General features: G+C 49.6%; 1 protein-coding gene across 2 annotated transcripts in view; it reads right to left on the bottom strand.

Moving 5' to 3' along the window:
• The window catches only part of LOC102919030 (solute carrier family 23 member 1-like), a 44,400-nt gene extending 29,443 nt beyond the window's left edge, over positions 1-14,957 (bottom strand). The window contains exons 1-3 of one of the 2 annotated variants that reach the window (XM_016008680.3): positions 14,816-14,957; positions 5,337-5,477; positions 3,438-3,595 (exon numbers count right to left, since the gene is read on the bottom strand). In XM_016008680.3, the coding sequence (XP_015864166.2) occupies positions 3,438-3,595; positions 5,337-5,477; positions 14,816-14,857 (341 nt within the window). In that variant the 5' untranslated portion in view covers positions 14,858-14,957. Of the gene's footprint in view, positions 1-3,437; positions 3,596-5,336; positions 5,478-14,409; positions 14,519-14,815 lie in introns of those variants that run through there. The other variant, XM_076566520.1, reaches the window with a different exon arrangement.
• Positions 14,958-18,060: the final 3,103 nt, after the last annotated feature.

The following is an 18,060-nucleotide window of genomic DNA, read 5'->3' as shown; positions in this document are numbered from 1 at the left end:
CAGCCGTGGCACCCATGAACTCGCAGCAGCAAGGGTTACCTGCACGAGACTGGTCCCGTCCACATTCTGCTATGGATGGGCAGGGGCTCACAAGGCCCCAGCCACTCCTGGAGGAGCTGTGAGTAACTAATGGTTGCTGGGGGAGAGGGACATGTTTTCTTCGGTGGTGAAGCCACTGACAAGATGCCCATGCTGCTACAAATAACCTCGGGTGTGCTTCTGTAAGCAGCCCTGATGCAGCTCACTGGGTCACAAGAAAAGAAAGAAGAAAAGGTGGAAGGGGAGGTGGGGGAGGAAGAGGGAGAAGAAACTTTGGTTGGAATGTAAAAAAAAATGAATAAATAAATAAATGAAACCAAAAAGAGAAGAAGAAAAAGGGGGAAATGAAAATCTAAGGGGAGACTAGTGAGGAGTATCGAATGTATCGGGAAGACTGGTAGGAGGGCAGAGGAGGGTGGTAGGCATGAAAATCATCAAAATGCAGTATATGTGTGTATGAAATTGACAAAATATAAAGTGTAAAAGGAGGCACAGTTCCAAAGTATCCTTAAAAAAATGAACAGCATCAGATGTTAGGGGGAGTGGGCTGCCCCAACCACAAGGGCCTTGTGTTTGTAACTCTCCCTGAGGCAGTTGCAGGGGTCGGGGTGGGGGCTCCTATGCAGCCAGGGGACATCAGGTCTCTGGCATGTGGCTGCTGCATTTTTCTTCTTCATTGTACTTTTGAGGGAAATGCCAACTCACGAAGAGGAAAGAGAGAAAATGGGAACTCATCCCAAACCTGAAACATCACCCATTTTAATTGTGGAAGAGCCCCGAGCGTGGACACTTGTGGCTGGTCTAGTCCTGGCTTTCTGGTGGGGGGCTGGGAAGTCACCCACTTCCACTGCATTGTTAAGATGTGGGCAGCAATCCTATCCCCTCTGTAGTAACCCCAAGGAACAGAAACAGACAGACTCTGGGAATGCCAGTCAGTGAGCCTAGCCAAAATGGTGAGCTTTGTCTCCAGAAAGAGACCCTGTCTTAAAACCTCAGGCGGACAAAAGACACCAGCATCCTCTTCTAACCTGTGCATGTGTGCTCATGGAGACACACACACCTGCATGTGCACACAAAAAAATAATAACGAATAAATATATATAATAAGATAAAATTAGTGATTTGCTGTCAATGATTACTTTTTTCTCTATATATATTCTCATGTCTACATAATTTCACATTCATAATTTCCTGTGCTTTTTCCTAAAGATGGCACCAAAAACCACAGCAGCGCCAGGCCGTTCGAAACTGGCTGTCTGTTCTCAGGACTAGGTGCTAAGAAAATGTCAGAGGCAGGAAGGAGGTGTACAGAAAGGTCAAGAGGTTCCTCAGAGAGGAATTCCCAGGCGGTGACTTGCAGCCTCTGCCCCCTCCACATTGTGAGAGTCAAGACACCCCCCTCCCCCCGGCACTTTCCTATGAACAGTCACATCGATTCATTTTGAATTTAACGAGGGCTGTCTATGTTTGGAGCTGTCCATTGGAACCCCGTGGACTCTGCAGTGGATAGACAACTGAAGACAATGACTACTCTCTCCCAGAAGCTATCAATCATCAATAGTTCAGCAGGAAAAGGCAAAGCCCTATGAGCTCTCCTGCCATCCATGACCTCGTGTTGATAGAGCCGGTCTTGTGTGAATGGTTCAGGAAACATCAGTTAGTGTAAGTTCGAGATTTTGTAATGGTTGTGTTGAATCTAAGGAATGTGATCTCACAGCCCTTTATATCTTCCAGATCACACAGACTTTCAGGCCCCTCTTTTATAAAGTTTCCTGAGCCTTAGGGATTTCTATTAATTACTTTAATGTGTCAATTTAACTGGGTTAGGGATGCCCAGGTAGTCAACCAGCGTGTATCAGTGAGGGTGTTTCTGGAAAAACTTGGTAATAGGTCAGCAGACAGAGCAAAGACATTGCCCCTCACCAGGATGGTGTCACCCATCCATGGAAAATCGACACAGCACAAAAGACAATGGGGGTGAATTCGCTTTTTCTCCCCTTAGGCTGGGATGCCCGTCAGCATCTCTGTGTGCCTGGTTCTCCAGGTTTCAGACGCATCGTGGTACTTAAGCCGCAGCTCCCAGCCTCCACTCACAGCCCAAAATATCATGTTTGGACTCAGTCCAGCTACATCACATCTCCCCAGGTCTCCCCAGATCCTCTGCCTCTTCCCGAGTCTGCATCACATCCCCAGTCCTGCCTGCTGAAAGCTAACAGTGAGAAACGTGAGCCCTGGGCCTAAGGTGGCCAGAGGCAGCCGTTGGGGGACTCTGGTCTTGCCAGGCGGAACCTGGATGTCCAGGCCAGAGTGTCCACGTCTGCTCACGGGAGACCACTTGCGATCTGGACCAAAGACTGAGGTAGGAAGAGAAGGAGGAAGGCCGTGGGCTGGAGGCTGGCCTCTGCACTGTCTGGTTCCATGCTGAGCTGCAGAGTCAAAGAAATCTAAGCTCAACTCGGGCCTTCCAAATAGGATGATGAGTTCATGGTTCAGCTCAGTTTGTCTGTCTGATTTAACATTTTCTAACATCTACTCACAGAGTGTCTGAGTCTTCAGGGGCTTATTCTTATCAAGGGCCTCTAGGGGCAGACCTGGTGTGTGTGTGTGTGTGTGTGTGTGTGTGTGTGTGTGTGTGTGTGTGTGTGAGAGAGAGAGAGAGAGAGAGAGAGAGAGAGAAAGAGACAGAGAGACAGAGACAGAGAGACAGAGACAGAGACAGAGAGGGCACCCTCGAGAGAGAGCTGCAAGGACTGAGGAGACAGCTCAGTCCAAAGTATGTTTCTTATACAAGCATAAAGACCTGAACTCAGCCCCTCCCATAAAAAAAAGTCTGGGTGCAGTGAGGCACACTTGTGATCCCAGCACTGAGAGGCAAAGACAAGTGGATCCCTGGAGCTTGATGGCCAGCCAGGCTAGCCTGCTTAGAGGGATCCAGGCCACTGAGAGATCCTGTCTCAAAACATATGATAAATGGCTACCAAGAAACAACACCTGAAGTTGTTCTTGGACCTCCCCCTTCACCACACATAATATATATGCATGTGCGTCAGGACATTCGTGGAGACTCAAATGGACATGCACATAAACACACATGAGAGAGACAGAGAGGCGGGGGTGGGGCAGAGAGAGAAAGAGAGAGAGGATCCACATAGCATTTGAGTCTGTGGTTCATCACGTCCCCTGAACTTCTCTTAGTTTAATCTTATAAGCGAGGAAAGAACACATTTTCCCCCTAAGCGAATATGGAATTTTGTTACCTTTAACCAAGCATCCTGGTTCATCACTTGCTCCTCCCTCCAACCAGCTTCCCGTTCTGTTCATCCCAGCAGCATCCAAGCAGACCCCACTGATACCATGGCAAATAGAACTCAAAATCCATGGAGAGCAGTTTCACCTACCTGACCCCTAGAAACACTTGCAGGAGGGTGCAGATGCCCGAAACGAAGAAAATGGTGCTGATAAGGTAGCTTTGGGTCAGGGGGTCATGCTGCAGGCACAGGTCCTTGGCCAGAATGAGCGGCACAGCTACAAGGCCCCCCAGGGCTGTGAGGAAGTGCTGTGGACAGAGCAGAAGGAGGTGGGCATGGGGACACTGCCATCTGCATCTTCATCCTCCAAGGCAGAAGCGCATCCTCCCCGGGGATGCTCTCCCAAGGCCAGGAGTGAAAACTCTGCCACTGGTCCCCGAGAGACTGACGGTGAGCAATGTGTACTAGGAAGTTCTATCCTAAGAAGCTGAGACCCAGCACAAGACCACTGCACTGGAAACTGATGGCCTGAGAAAGAAACTAAGACAGGGACATTGGCTCAGGGGGATAAAACAGGATCAAGATGGGGTCTTAAGAATAATATCACAGCAAGGGTGGGTATGAGCAAGGAAGACCCCAGTGTGAGCTTAGAGCTATTGGCCAAAAGCTCATCGAGTTCCACCTGTCAGGACAGAACAGACCCAGAGTTCAGAACAGGTTAGAAGTCATAGCATGCAGCCTCAGCTACCAAGGGGATAAACTGGATGGATGTAGGTTATAGACAGAGAGCAATTAATATGGTACAGGAAGGAGCCACTATTTCACACACTCTGGTCTCAGAATGGGCAGTCTGATGGGGTCTGGGGAACTGCTCACTCATGGGCTGCAGCTAGTTCTGTTTGGAGTCATACCAAGGGTCTTGGATGTTGGTCCAAGCCCACACAAATTAGACCCTTTGTATAGTTATCTATGTCCCCTCCTCCTCCTCCCCCTCCCCTCCCCCTCCCCCTCCCCCTCCCCCCCCTCCTCCTCCTCCTCCTCCAAGGGATCTTCTAGTCATATAGGAGGGTAACAAGAGGGTAGCAGGCAGGAAATTAACTGCCACGGCTTCTTTACGGGGCAGGCCCAGCTCTTGTCACCACGTTGAGCAATGTCTGAAAGGGACCTGTCAACCAATGAATTAGACACAGGTCTAATGAATCCCCTCAATGAATGTTCTGGAATAATCCAAACAACATGACCAGCACTGCTCTTGGACAGATGGGGTGGGGGTGTAGGGAAGCAGGGAAGACTTTAAACTCCCTGACAGCTTGCACGAACCAATGATGAACAAAGATGGTTTGGCTGCTCCCAAGGAAGTGACAGAGTTTTCAGGAAAGAAAGCAGGAGTATTTCAAGGCACGTTCTTATGATCTCCCATTTCTCCCGTGATCCCGTGGAAAATAGCACAAGTTTAATCCTTTACAACCCGTTTTTGCTGAGACTGTGTACTGAACACAGGGCCTCACATATCAGGTAAACATAGAACTTCTAAGCTACAGCCCCCACCCCCCACCCTCGATAGCATCTTATACACACTTCTTTGGCCTGCCGCCAGCTAGGCTAATAGAAAGCCACAGCATTCTCCAGGCCTGGAATCCACCCGTGTTTCCTTTCTCACTGACTGTCTGGTAACAGTGGTGAACGGCACTTATCAGGGCTAACTCCTTCCTGTTTTCCAATAATCCTCTTGATCCTGGAGTGGCAGTTCATGAAAACTGAAACAGGGAGGGAGACCGCTGACGGAGCCGCCTCTGTGGAAGGTGCTTAGCTGGTGCCGCTCTGCCTTCTCTGGGGCCTCGCCTAAGTGAAGTGGACCTTTAACCAAGAGTCACTTCAGAAGGGTTCAGCATCCTTTTCTAAAAGCCAACACTCATCCTGGCATGCTGAGGGAGAGATCTGGGGTCGGTGGGGAGGCTATGGCAGCAGCTGAGATTGATCCTGACTAATTAGATGGGTGGTTGTTCCATACAGAACTTCCCGGGACCCAGTGCTGGTAGGTAGTCTTACCTGGATCCCCAAGAAGATGCAGAGATACCATGGTGGTCTGTCCAGGATGCCGTAGGCCAGATGACTGCTGCTAGGGTACTTCTGAATATCCTGCTTCTTGCCTTGTCCTTGAGTGTGGGGGCTGAGCACATCGTCGCCCCTCTGCAGAAACAAGAAAAGAGCGTGTGTGAGCACTCCAGGAGGAAATAACTAGACTTCCTGACTTCAGCTGCATGGTGGGACCGTTCCAGACACAAGAGGCCTAGGACAGGCATCAGCAGGGCTAGTCAGCTAGGCAACACAGAGACAGAGAAAAAAGAACAGTGTCACCTTGTCCCCTACATCAGGCATCTGTGTTAAAGACTCTTAAGTCTTGGACTGTGGAAGGGGAGGGAGTTGACCCAAAGCCTTGGCAGAGAGACAACTTCGCCAGGGAGCAGATGGGAACATTCCTTCAAGTAAAAAACTAGGTGGTTTTCCTTTCAGGAACTGAGGGTAGCTCCAGTCCCTATGTCTAAAGACACCATACACTTAGGACACAGGACTCAGGTGACTTCAGCTGGATCTCACCTGAAAGCCTCTTTCCTACGATCTGGCCTTCGTGTTTCCAGAAAATACTTTGCAAGCTTCACAGGGAGGAAAGCAATTACACAGTACCCAGCTGCACCCATCTATGAACCATGACAATGACCAGCATGGCAAGACACCCCTAAAGGTGGCATCCACATGCCAGGGGCAACCAACAGCTGTTTAATTGGACTTAGGGCCCATACAACAGGAGAGGAATCGTGCCTGCTACCAGAAGCCTAGCCAGCTTCCCAGGGCTAGTGAGATCACGGACATTAGAAAAAAACCCAAACCTACTACCGTACCATCATTTCAGTAGACCAGCATGACTCCTTATTCTAAATCTTCTCCTTATACCACAGATAAGTGTAGCTACCACTCCTCATCCAAGAGGCCTCTTTTTACAGCAAATGGAGGCCATCCCAGACAGTCAAAACTGGACACAAGGCAGAGATCAACAGACTATGCAGAGCCCAGATCCCATGGATACATCTGTATCACAGCTCCTCATCTACGGCTCAGGGAACATCAGGGAAGAAGGAGCAGAAAAATGATAATAGCCTTGCTTTTCTTTATCACACCAGCTTGTTCTGCAGTCCCTGCCATCAATGTGAATTGAATGAAAATAACAGATTAATGCAAACGGTTATTAACAGAATAACCCAGAGCCAACAGCCAATTTGCATTCCTACAGTTTAACCAACAATTAACTTGGAATTATAGGTTTTTATTCCAACTTATTGACTGTATTGCTTATTCATCGTGGGCAAATTAATAATATTTCTGTCTCCATGTTCTTATCTATATAAATAAATCTAGGTGGTTGAGAAAACTACTTTGCAGCACAAAACACACAGTCCAGGGCTTGACACAGCCCGACCGTCTATAACTATTAACTGTTGTGTTCACCATGACCGTCCATAAAAGGCAGGGCTGACACATGCTTATGGCTGACACTGAGACACCTGATTGGAGGTAGAGGAACCTTGTTGTGGATATCGCTCTATATAAATAAAACTCTGATGGCCAGTGACCAGGCAGGAAGTATAGGCGGGACAAAGAGAGAGGAGAATTGGGGAAACAGGAAGAAGGAGGAGAGACACTGCAGCCACCGCCAGGACAAGCAGCATGTGAAGACGCTGGGAAGCCACCAGCCACGTGGCAAGGTATAGATTTATAAAAATGGGTTAATTTAAGATAAAAGAACAGTTAGCAAGAAGCCTGCCACGGCCATACAGTTTATAAGTGATATAAGCGTCTGAGTGATTATTTTATATGTGGATTGTGGGACTGCGGGGCTTGGGGAACCTGGAGAGAAGCCCTCCGGCAACAGAACCTGGAAACATCATCTCTGGTGTGGCCAGAGGTAGCAAAGCTATTAGCATGGGGATCAAGTCATTCTAGCTGATATGTCCCTGGGCCCTGGTCAGACCACAGGGCAGAGCCAGGACTGCCCTAAGGGTAGTGTGGGCAGCTGGAGACAGTCCTGCAAAGGTTATTGAGGTCACTTCCTCCAAGTCCACCTTCACACCTGAGTATCCCACGCTGCAGCCCCACCTCAGGGAACATCCCTGGAGCAGTGGCAGCTCATAACCTCATGGGCCGGCGTTAATCACATTGACCCTGTATGTTCCTTTCTTTGCAGGGAAATTATTTAAAATATTTGTGGATTAGCTTAGTAGGAAAGTGAGCCATGTGTTAAATTCCCTCAAAGTGCATTTTTCATCTGAATCTTTATTTAGCAACACCGGAGATCAAACCCAGAGCCTACGGGTCAAACCTAGAGCCTCCTCTGCGCTAGGTACACTCTGAACTACACCCCTAGCCCCTTCCATCTCATTTTAAAACAAATGAAAACATCTTCATGAGCTTCTAGAATACCAAGGACTGGAGCACTGTGTGTTCTCTGCCTAACGGATCAGTGGCTCCACTCCAGAGAAGTGTGAGATGGTGGAGGGTGAGAACAATATCAGATCAAGAACTGTGTAGCTGTTCTTAAACCTTCTGAAATGCCATCCCTACGGAACGGTATCCAGTATGCCCTGCTCCCACTACTGGAAGTCTCTCTTCCCAAGGTTTCAGTTATCCAAGGCCAGCCTTGGATATATAGCTTGAAAATATTAAATGAGCCGGGCGGTGGTGGCGCACGCCTTTAATCCCAGCACTCGGGAGGCAGAGCCAGGCGGATCTCTGTGAGTTCGAGGCCAGCCTGGGCTACCAAGTGAGTCCCAGGAGAGGCGCAAAGCTACACAGAGAAACCCTGTCTCGAAAAACCAAAAAAAAAAAAAAAAAAAAAAAAAAAAAAAAGAAAATATTAAATGAAAAAATCCAAAAAGAAACATGTTCATAAGCTTTACATTTAAAATTTTAATTTTATCATTTTTAAGTGTGTGTGTGTGTGTGTGTGTGTGTGTGTGTGTGTGTGTGTGTACATATACATGAATCTAAGTGCCCATGGAGGCCAGATAAGAGTGTCAGCCTGCCTGGGACTGGAGATACATGGGATTGTACGCTATCCAACAGAGGTACCAAGAACTGAACTTGGGTCCCTCTGCGAGAACAGTACGCCCTTAGCCCCGGAGCTTCCTCTCCAGTCCTGAGCTTTATGTCTTAAACTGTGCCATGCTGAGCAGTGAGATGGGGTGCTACTACACAGACCTACGCCCCTGCCTGGGAAGGGAATTATCCTTTAGTCTAGCATACCCACGTTATACGTGCTACCTTCTGGTCACTCTCTGAGTAGCTGTCCTGGGTATCAGGCCAACTGTCTTAGAATCACAGGACGTGTAGTCAAGCACCCCTTATTTTACCCAGTTAGGACCCCAACATACAAGAGTAGTATGTGAAGGAGCACAGAAAGACATAGTGATACCATGCGGTGGCATTGTACAGTGGACAGGAGAAAGTACACACACACACACACACCACAAATACATGTTTAGATGTGTGTTTATAGAGAGAAACGATACAGTTCAGCACTACCTGAAGTGTCAGGAAGGACTCCTCAGGGGTCTCAGAAAGCACCTCCACAAATAACAGGGACCGTTGTTTTCTCAGTGAGGTCTTGCAATCTCGGCACTACTGACACTTTGGACTGGAGAATTCTTTGTGAGCCCTGTGGGGTGGGGGCTGGAGGTGGCTGACCTATGCACTGTATTATGTTCAGTACCATTCCTGGCCCCTCCTCTCTCCTAGCCCTGATGACCCAACATATCTCTGGATGTTGCCAATGACTCATAGGGGCCAACTCACCCGCTGGCCATTGCTGTACGAGCAGTAACCACATTCCCCTAGAGAGCTCAAACTTAGGAGAAGTACTGGCTGGAGGGGATGGGGATGTGGAGAGAGAAGCCACACCGCATCCCCGGAGGTGCAGGAAGTCAGTCCCTCCACAGGGGGAGAATGCAAATACTCAACCTAATCCCTTCCTGGTGTATACCCACGTACACCAGTGCTAATGAAGAAAGCCCAGTGCGGCACACTGCGGGAGGGAGCCATGAACCAGCTTCATACTTCCTGATACGGAGTCTACTGAGCTCGCCTCAGCTCAGCTCTGCGGAACTATTTTGTTCCCATGTAAAACATTTGTTCGTAAATCTTCTACCACTAGATTCTAAAACAAAAACCTAAGAGCCTTGCTTCATTCTAGAACATTGTTGGCGTTCATTGAGCTGATAAAGCAGGTGGACAAATACATCAAGAAATGATTATGAAAGTCGTCTAATGGTGGGTTTTGTGTGCGCGTGTGTTGCTTTTAAATCTCTGCCCTTACATATTTAGAGAACTTTTGAAATCTCGTATCTGTCCAACTGTATTGATACTGCTTGGTCCTTGGGTTGCACATGGAAGAAATCTGTCCTTCTTCAAGGGTCAAAGCTGGACTAAAGAAAGAGAAGCTGCTGGAGGAAGTGGTGGCCTCTGGCCACATCTGGTGAGGATTGAGTGAAGTTATGTAAGAGCCTGTGAGGGCGTGCCGCTGAGAAAGGAACCCTAGGGAAGAGGAGGCAGAAGGAGAGAGCCTGTGGGAGACTGGTTGACTGATCCTGGGTGGGAAACTCAGAAAGAAACACAAACAGAGAAGTGCTGGGCACATGCAGCCTGTCACTCCCAGCATGACCGACCACCCCAGGCTCTGTCTTCTCAGCTAGCATCTAGGACACTCCTGGGGTGTGTGGTGTGGGGGGTGCCTTGTGCAGCCTATGAGGGAATGAGCTCTCGTCTGTGATACTTCAGTTCTGTGGCTACAGCCAGCAAATTCACCACACAGCCTTTCCAGGATCTCTGGGACTCCCTGGAAGGTGAAGAGACAGCAGACACTGTGACAGGCTGGGAGCCAACGTCAAAGACTTTGCCAGTCTGCGGTCCTCACAATTGTCTGAATTCTTTATGTCCACACAGGTCACCTCACAGTTACAGAAACTGCTTCTGTATTTGCTTCAAAACAGTCATATGAGAGCTGATCCTGCACGAGAAACCACATTTTTAAAAATAAGAACTTACGGGTTGGAGAGATGGCTCAGCGGTTAAGAGCACTGGCTGTGCTCTTCCATAGGACCCGGGTTCAATTCCCAGCACCCACAGGGCAGTTCACAACTATCTGCAACTCCAATTCCAGTGGATCTGACTCCCTCACAAGGACGTCCCAAGGATGGCTGACAGACCGGAGAGTACACTGCAGTTTCTGAAGCAGCACATACGGACTGTGACCGTAAGGGAGCTGCAGTTTTCCTGCCCCTGCTGCGGGTGATAAGCCATGCAACGAGGCTGTGCCATCAGCCCAGAAACAACAACAACAACAAACAAACAAACACGTAAGGAAGAATTATAACAGAAAAGAAAGTCAACAAAACCCACACACACTATTGCCCTCACTAGCCTCTAAATTGGGGGTGGGGAGAGCTGAAAATGAAGGGTCAGATGTCAATATCGGCTGGCTGGACAGCCACAAGGAAGCAGAGTACAAATAGATCGGTGTTGAACAGCCCTTCCTGGACTCCAGAAACCTGGAGTCCGTGGGACAAATCTAACAATGAGGAAGGAGAGATCAAGGAAGAAAGGATAGTGAAGGGCCTGAGCAGGAGAGAGGTGGCGAATGGCGCCCAGTTTACCGGGGCGCACAGGACGGCGTTTGTTGGCTGGAGAATTAGGAAGGAAGAGAATTCCGGCAGGACCTCCGACTGGCCCCAGGCTTTTGTGCATTCACTGAGCTTCACAGGCCGGGGATCTGGGGACTAGGTGACATAGGCTAGGATGCAAACTGGGCTTGTGAAGTACTAAAGCCATCAATAAGGGAGGAGAAAAAGAAAGACAAGGAAAGGGGACTGTCTGGGTCAAGAAGCATACACAGCAGCGTCTGCACGGAGCTGGGGTTTCTGGGAGAAAACTGCCAGACACTCAAATGCTGCGGTTGCCGGCCTTTGGAAAGCCCCAGGGTCCAGTGCAGATCACCACAGGGGCAGCTGGGCCACACTGGTGATCCCCAGTGTGTCCCCTGTCATGGAGGAAGGAGCCCGGTGGGGTGGGACCCACAACAGCCCCCTCCTAAAGGAGCAGCCCGTGCAGCCTGAGGCGAGGACCAGGCCGAGTGACAGGAGCCCCCCCCCCCTTAGAACTGCAGGTTTATTGGTCTCCTACTAATGTGCTAGATATTAGGGCTTAGGTGGATGCTAGAGCCTTGTGACCACCAGGAACATGGAGCGTGATGGGCACCAGTTAGTGGACGCAGAAGTAGAATGGTGTGTGCAAATAAATAAATAAGTAAATTCATTTTTTTAAAGACTGAACTTCACCTAGAAGGAGGCAAGTTTTTGCCCTGAGTACTCTGTTCACATTTCTCCCCTGGGAGTGGAGATTGTGTGCCCAGCTCTGGGCCCTTTCAGGAGCCAGATAGGATCAATTAAGAGACAGCAGATGGGAGCCTATGAGGGCCCCAGCTGGTTCAGGCAGGGCTCTGCTTCCTCTTGACCTGGCCTAGCCTCTTGGGGGTGGAGAGATCCGGGAAGGCACTTGGCACACCCTAGAATGAGAGCCAAGCATCTCTTGGAGATGGTGGGGGCTGACCTAAGCAGCGCCTCCCAAAGACACCACTGCAGCCAACATTTTCTGTGGGAACAGCTGACACAGTGAAGATGGGTTGTTCTGTACGGGCTAGGCTGAGCTAACAGTCTTCTTTAGTACCCCCTGAGTTGTTGACTCCTGAGACCCACCGGCACCCGCCTGGAACAGATGGCGCTAGATCGGAGACCCTCTCGCCCTCTCTGTAGATGGCATGGTGCTGACCTCTGAGTCTTTCACGGACTTAGAAAAGCATCTGAACGATGTGCAAACACACCCGAGAGAGCTCGGCTCACCCAGGGTCATAGGTCAGGCACAGTGAAATTCGTAGGAGCCTCGTGGTTTAGTGAGACGGAGATGATACCCAACGAGGTGAGTGAGAAAACCCTACAGCAGCTATGCCAATAAGATGTCAAAATAATGCTGGAAGAGTTCAAATGGAGGTACCCTGTGTGGGTGGAAAGAGATGTTCCCTAAAGCCATAAAGTCCTGGTGCCAGGGTAGGCTACCCCTCCTACGCCCACCATGAGTTGTTGACCAGGAAAGCCCGCCCCAGCCCACAGGCCCTGCAAACCATAAAGGCTATTGCCACTGCTGTTGGGTGCATGCAGAACTAGATGGTCAATTATTCCCACTGCTGAAGACACCTGTGTGTTTTAGCTACAGGACACGGAGAAATCCAAACAGGACTCCACTGGACAACCCCTCCCTGCTGATGGGTCTACCAGAAGGCATTCTGCGGGCTACTAGAGGAAGAAGATAATCAACAGTCCGCGGAGCTATGAGACACTCTACACTGTGGTGTCAAAGTGACAGACAAGAGGAACTCACCGATGTAAGAGTGGTACAATCATTGTGAATACAACAACAACAACCTTTTCCATTGGATTTAAGGCCACAGGGGGGAACTACTCACATGTGATGTTGTCGTCCAGGACAGAATCCTGGGGCTAGGAAAGCCATGGACCCCAATGGGGCAGCAGCAAATGCTGTCGTTTTACTGACTAGATGTGATATGCCTGCCCAATTGGTTTCTACACCTTTGTGTGTCTGCCCACAGCATTACCACCACTGTGAGCCTCAGTTACCACGGAAGGAAACCTTTTACAATCAGAAGTGTACTGTAGAGATTCATAACCAGTCAAGCCCCTGGGGCTAAGCGACCCTTGCTATATAATAGCCTGATAGCCTGATATTCAGCCAGAGATGGAAGAAATAATCATGTATCTGTGTCACCCCCTACAAGCTTGGAGAACATTGCTGAAGGGGGTGTGGTAAGGAGAATGTAAAGGCTGAAGGAAGAGGTGGAATGTTTTCAAGACCTTCCTCTGAACACAACCAGCATTACCATCTGCATCAGGGCACTTTCGACTACTCAGATCCACGAGAGTGGGCCTGTTGATGTCCCTCACGGAAGGATGAGTGGAGAAGGTCCTTAGACCCTCCTCTGAGATTTCAGCCACACTCTTTTGCACCTCCCTGCTACCTGAATGTGATCCTTCCCAGCTTCACGTGGGCTAGAGTATACAGTGTATGGGAAGTTAATTTTAGGGAGAACTCCATCTACACAGCTCCAGAGAAGTCAGCATCCATGACAGGGTAAGAATTTTCAATTATGACCCAAAGCTGCTTTTGGGTCACCCATGTTCCTGTAAGTAAGCCAAATAGACTCTTGTTCACTATGCTAGACTTGGGTGGGACTGGTCTGTCGTCAGTGCCCTATCTGGGGTGAGTAGACATTTGTTTATACCACCCCAGGAAAAGTTCATGCAAGCCCTCCACTCTCCATGAAAGATTTGTCTCACAGAAGTTCAAATTTAGGAAATTCAACATTCCTGAGGAGGAAATGGAATCTTCAGCATATTTCGCTAATTTTTTTAATCTCCCAAAAGCATAACAAAAATAATTGTGTGATGAGACCAAGTCTTTTTCTCTGAAGCTCCATTATTTTGTCAGAGAAGAACACTAGGGACCCTTGCCAGAAATATGACAGAGAGGATCAAGCCTGTGTTTGGATCCAGAGAGCAGACAAGAACCTAACTCAGCCAGGCAGCAGTGGCACATGCCTTTAATTCCAGCACTCGGGAGGCAGAGCCAGGTGGATCTCTGTGAGTTCGAGGCCAGCCTGGTCTACAGAGCGAGATCCAGGACAGGCTCCAAAGCCACACAGAGAAACCTTGTCTGGAAAAACAACAACAAAAGAACCTAACTCAGGTTCATGGTGGTCGCTATCGCCAACCAACCGTTTGGCTGAGTCTGAAGAGAGAGGCCCTTTGTCCCTGGATGGGTGATGGCAAAGACATAGGGTCTCCACTCAGCCTGCCCTGTTATGTTATGTTTAGGTGACCAAAACAGGTCCGGGAGGGTGGCGGGGCCAGGGTTCTGGGACTGGCTAGAGAGGCCTCCATGGGTTACTGTGAGCAGACTTATCTGGATCTCGGGTTTCTCTCGTGTAAAACAGAAAGAGAAGCACCTGTTGAGCCCGGGGTACGCTGTCTTCTGCTTCTCTCTGCTTGGTTCAGAAGGAACTTGGAAAGAAAGCCTCGCCTAATGCCCAGAGGCTGGGAAACACACAGGGGCTCCCATCCAGAGACCACTTGGTAAACAAAGCCTGAGCAAACAGAAGGGTGGGAGCATTGTGAGGAAACCTGGCCCCACCTTCTGCCTCCTCCCCATTCCTTCATTTTATTTACAGCTCAAGGCTCAGAGAAAGTCCGGTGTCTGCTGGGAGGGTGGCTGGAGGTAAATGGCCCTGGAGGAGCCAAGGAGGGAGAAGCCACTCCTGTCTGATGACATGAACCTGAAGGAAAGGGGTCAGGAGGCAGAGCTCATCCTGAGGCCTCTAGCCTGCTCCCCTCCACCCCCCGACCAGCACTCACCAGGGAGCTGGGCAACTCGCAGCTGATGACGGTAGAATCCATGGCAACCAGAGCAAGTTCTCCTTCTGTCTTCCCCTCAAGAGCCAAGACAGAGAATACCAGGAAGGGAGACGGAGCTCCAAGAGAGGAGGGTTAATGTAGTGCCTGAGTCAGAGGGCGGTACCTACAAATCTACCCTCACTCTGACCTGTGTGTGGCTGATGCCCCTCCAGCCTCCTGCTGTGGAGACCAAGGTGCATCGAGCTGTGGAAAATGCGTTGTGGCTTGATAAGTTTTGTGGACTCAAGAATAAGGACACCAGAGCACCTAAGAAACAGGGTGTGACTTGAGAACTCTTTCAGAAGGCTGGGCTCCCAGGGCAGGTGGAGGGAGGTGGGCAGGCTCACAGGTAAGCTTTGGGTGTTCCAACCTGAAAACTGACTGAGGTGGGATAGGGCTCCCTGAAAAGACGGCACACCCAGCAGGGTTGATGCGAGAATGAAATAATTAATGAGAGAGGGACATGACTTGTTCTGGGCACATCCTTTGGAGATGTGGGTCACGGCCCCTCCTGAGGGTCAAATGGCTCTCCCACAGGGTTGCTTGATATCTGAAAACAGATGTTTACATTACGATTCACAACAGTAGCAAAATTACAGTTATGAAGTAGCAACAAAAACAACCTTCTGGTTGGGGTCACCACAGCGTGCGGAACTGCATTAAAGGGTGGCAGCATCAGGAAGGCTGAGAACCACTGCTCCAGAGGCTCAGTAAGGAGCTGGGAAAAGCACTTCAGCCCTTCGCTTAGCGCTGGACAGTTTTCAGAGGGGGCTAGAACGGCAGAGCTGCCCTCCTCCCACGCAGGGGACCCGGAAGGACATCTCCCAAAACTCGCTCACTCACATCCCCATGAGAGCCAAGTCTAGCAAGCAGCAGCCACTCGTGGTGGTAGAATGTTCTGAGATAAGTGGCATTTACTTCCGCCATTCAGAACACATGGCAGGAGCCACAGAAAATTCCACGGAACTGGTCCCAGGGCAAGCCCCGGGAAAGCATGATGATAAGATGTGGAAGAGGAGAGGACCAATCTGGCTTGAGTGGTGACAGAAAACCCAAGATCAAAAAATGGTTAATACTAAGTAGCCATCTGCCGAGGACTTAACTCCACACCCAGCTACAAATTTGTATGTGTTGGTCTATGTTTGTCTTGTTTAATTGGATGACAAACTGAGCGTGCAACAAGTTACACCACAGGGCCCCTGAGAATGATATGGACCAGGCAAGCACTCTACCTAGATACACTCCTGACCCTTAAGTACCATCCTTTTTCCCTTCCTTCCTTCTTCCCTTCCTTCCTTCCTTCCTTCCTTCCTTCCTTCCTTCCTTCCTTCCTTCCTTCCTTCCTTCCTTCCTTCCTTCCGCTTGTATGTGTGTGCATATGTGTATGTGTGTTTGCATGTGTAAGGTGCAAGTGTGTGTGTGTGTGTGTGTGTGTGTGTATATGTGTGTTTGCATGTGTGAGGTGCGTGCGTGCGTGCGTGCGTGCGTGCGTGCGTGCGTGTGTGTGTGTGTGTGTGTGTGTGTGTGTGTGTGAAGGCCAGAGATCAACATCAGGTACTGTCCTCCATTGCGCTCCATCTTATTTTTCTTTTTTAGATTTATTTATTCATGTTTTTGTTTGTTTGTTTTTGTTTTTGTTTTTTTGTTTTTTTGAGACAGGGTTTCTCTGTGTAGCTTTGCACCTTTCCTGGAACTCGCTTTGGAGACCAGGCTGGCCTCGAACTCACAGAGATCCACCTGCCTCTGCCTCCCGAGTGCTGGGATTAAAGGCGTGCGCCACCACCGCCCGGCTTATTCATGTATTTTTATGTATACACCAGAAGAAGGAATCTGATACCATGACAGATGGTTGTGAGCCACCATGTGGTTGCTGGGAATTGAACTCAGGACCTCTGGAAGATCAGTCAAATGCTCTTAACCACTGAGCCATCTCTCCAGGCCCCTCCACTTTATTTTTTGAGGCAGGGTCTCTCACTTGAGCTCAGAGGTAGCCTATTTTGTTAGTCTAGCTAGCCAGCTTGCTCTGGAAAATGCCTTGTCTATCACTCCCGAGCACGGAGATTACAGATGAGCCACCACACACAGTCAGCTAGGGATCTGGACTCCAGTCTTCACATTCGCATGTCAAGTGCTTTTCCCACTGAGGCTCCTCCTGTCCCTCTTAGGTATAACTATTACACAGTGAGAGGCCGGAGAGCCAGACCAGGGCCATGACTCGCTCCTAGCAGCCCTGCCAGAGACCAGGCCTGTTTCCGTTTACTGGAGCTGACTAGTGCTGAGCAAGGAGTTCTAGAGGAAAACCACAACTGAGGGGCAACCAATCAGCAGGCACCTCACACCCTTCTGCTGGCTCAGCAGGTGCCCTCAGCCTTCTGCCAGCTAAAGATAGCTTTTCCTGCCCTGCTGCCGGAAAGTCCCTAACCACTAGAGCCACCTACCAATCCTATAAACCTTTTGTTTAAACCCACCAATCAGCCCCAGACTAATCTCTTCTCCCTGGAATCCCCCCAACCCTGCTTAAAAGGAGCCTTCGAGCTTCTCTCGGGGTCACCTTTTGCAGCTTGGTCAGAAGGTTAGACCCCAACATGCTGGATATTAATAAACACTCTTGTTGACTGCATACGTGACTGGTGGTCTTGGGACTTCTCTCGGACCCTAACAATAGCAAATAGAAACAACTGGCAGAGCTAAGAACTTAAACTGTTTCTGCAGCTATCAGCTTTGTTTTCCCTCTTTTGGGACCACACACGCATACACACACACACACACACACACACACACACACACACACACACACACGATACACTATTCTTTGACCTCATTCTTGCAGGACACTGACATTTCACCAGAGCTGCTTGGCAGCAGTGGTCACAGTAGGCGAGGTAAAAATTCAACTATGAAAACCAAAAGGGCGGCTGGACAGTGGTGGCACACGCCTTTAATCCCAGCACGTGGGAGGCAGAGGCAGGTGGATCTCCGTGAGTTCGAGGCCAGCCTGGTCTACAGAGTGAGTTCCAGGTCAGGCTCCAAAAGCTATGCAGAGAAACCCTGTCTCGAATGCCGGGCGGTTGTGGCGCACGCCTTTAATCCCAGCACTTGGGAGGCAGAGGCAGGCGGATCTCTGTGAGTTCGAGGCCAGCCTGGGCTACCAAGTGAGTTCCAGGAAAGGCACAAAGCTACCCAGAGAAACCCTGTCTCGAAAAACC

This window comes from Peromyscus maniculatus, chromosome 3 (genome assembly GCF_049852395.1).
Source record: "Peromyscus maniculatus bairdii isolate BWxNUB_F1_BW_parent chromosome 3, HU_Pman_BW_mat_3.1, whole genome shotgun sequence".
Classification (NCBI taxonomy): domain Eukaryota; kingdom Metazoa; phylum Chordata; class Mammalia; order Rodentia; family Cricetidae; genus Peromyscus; species Peromyscus maniculatus.
This window is presented reverse-complemented; position numbering and strand designations above follow the sequence as displayed.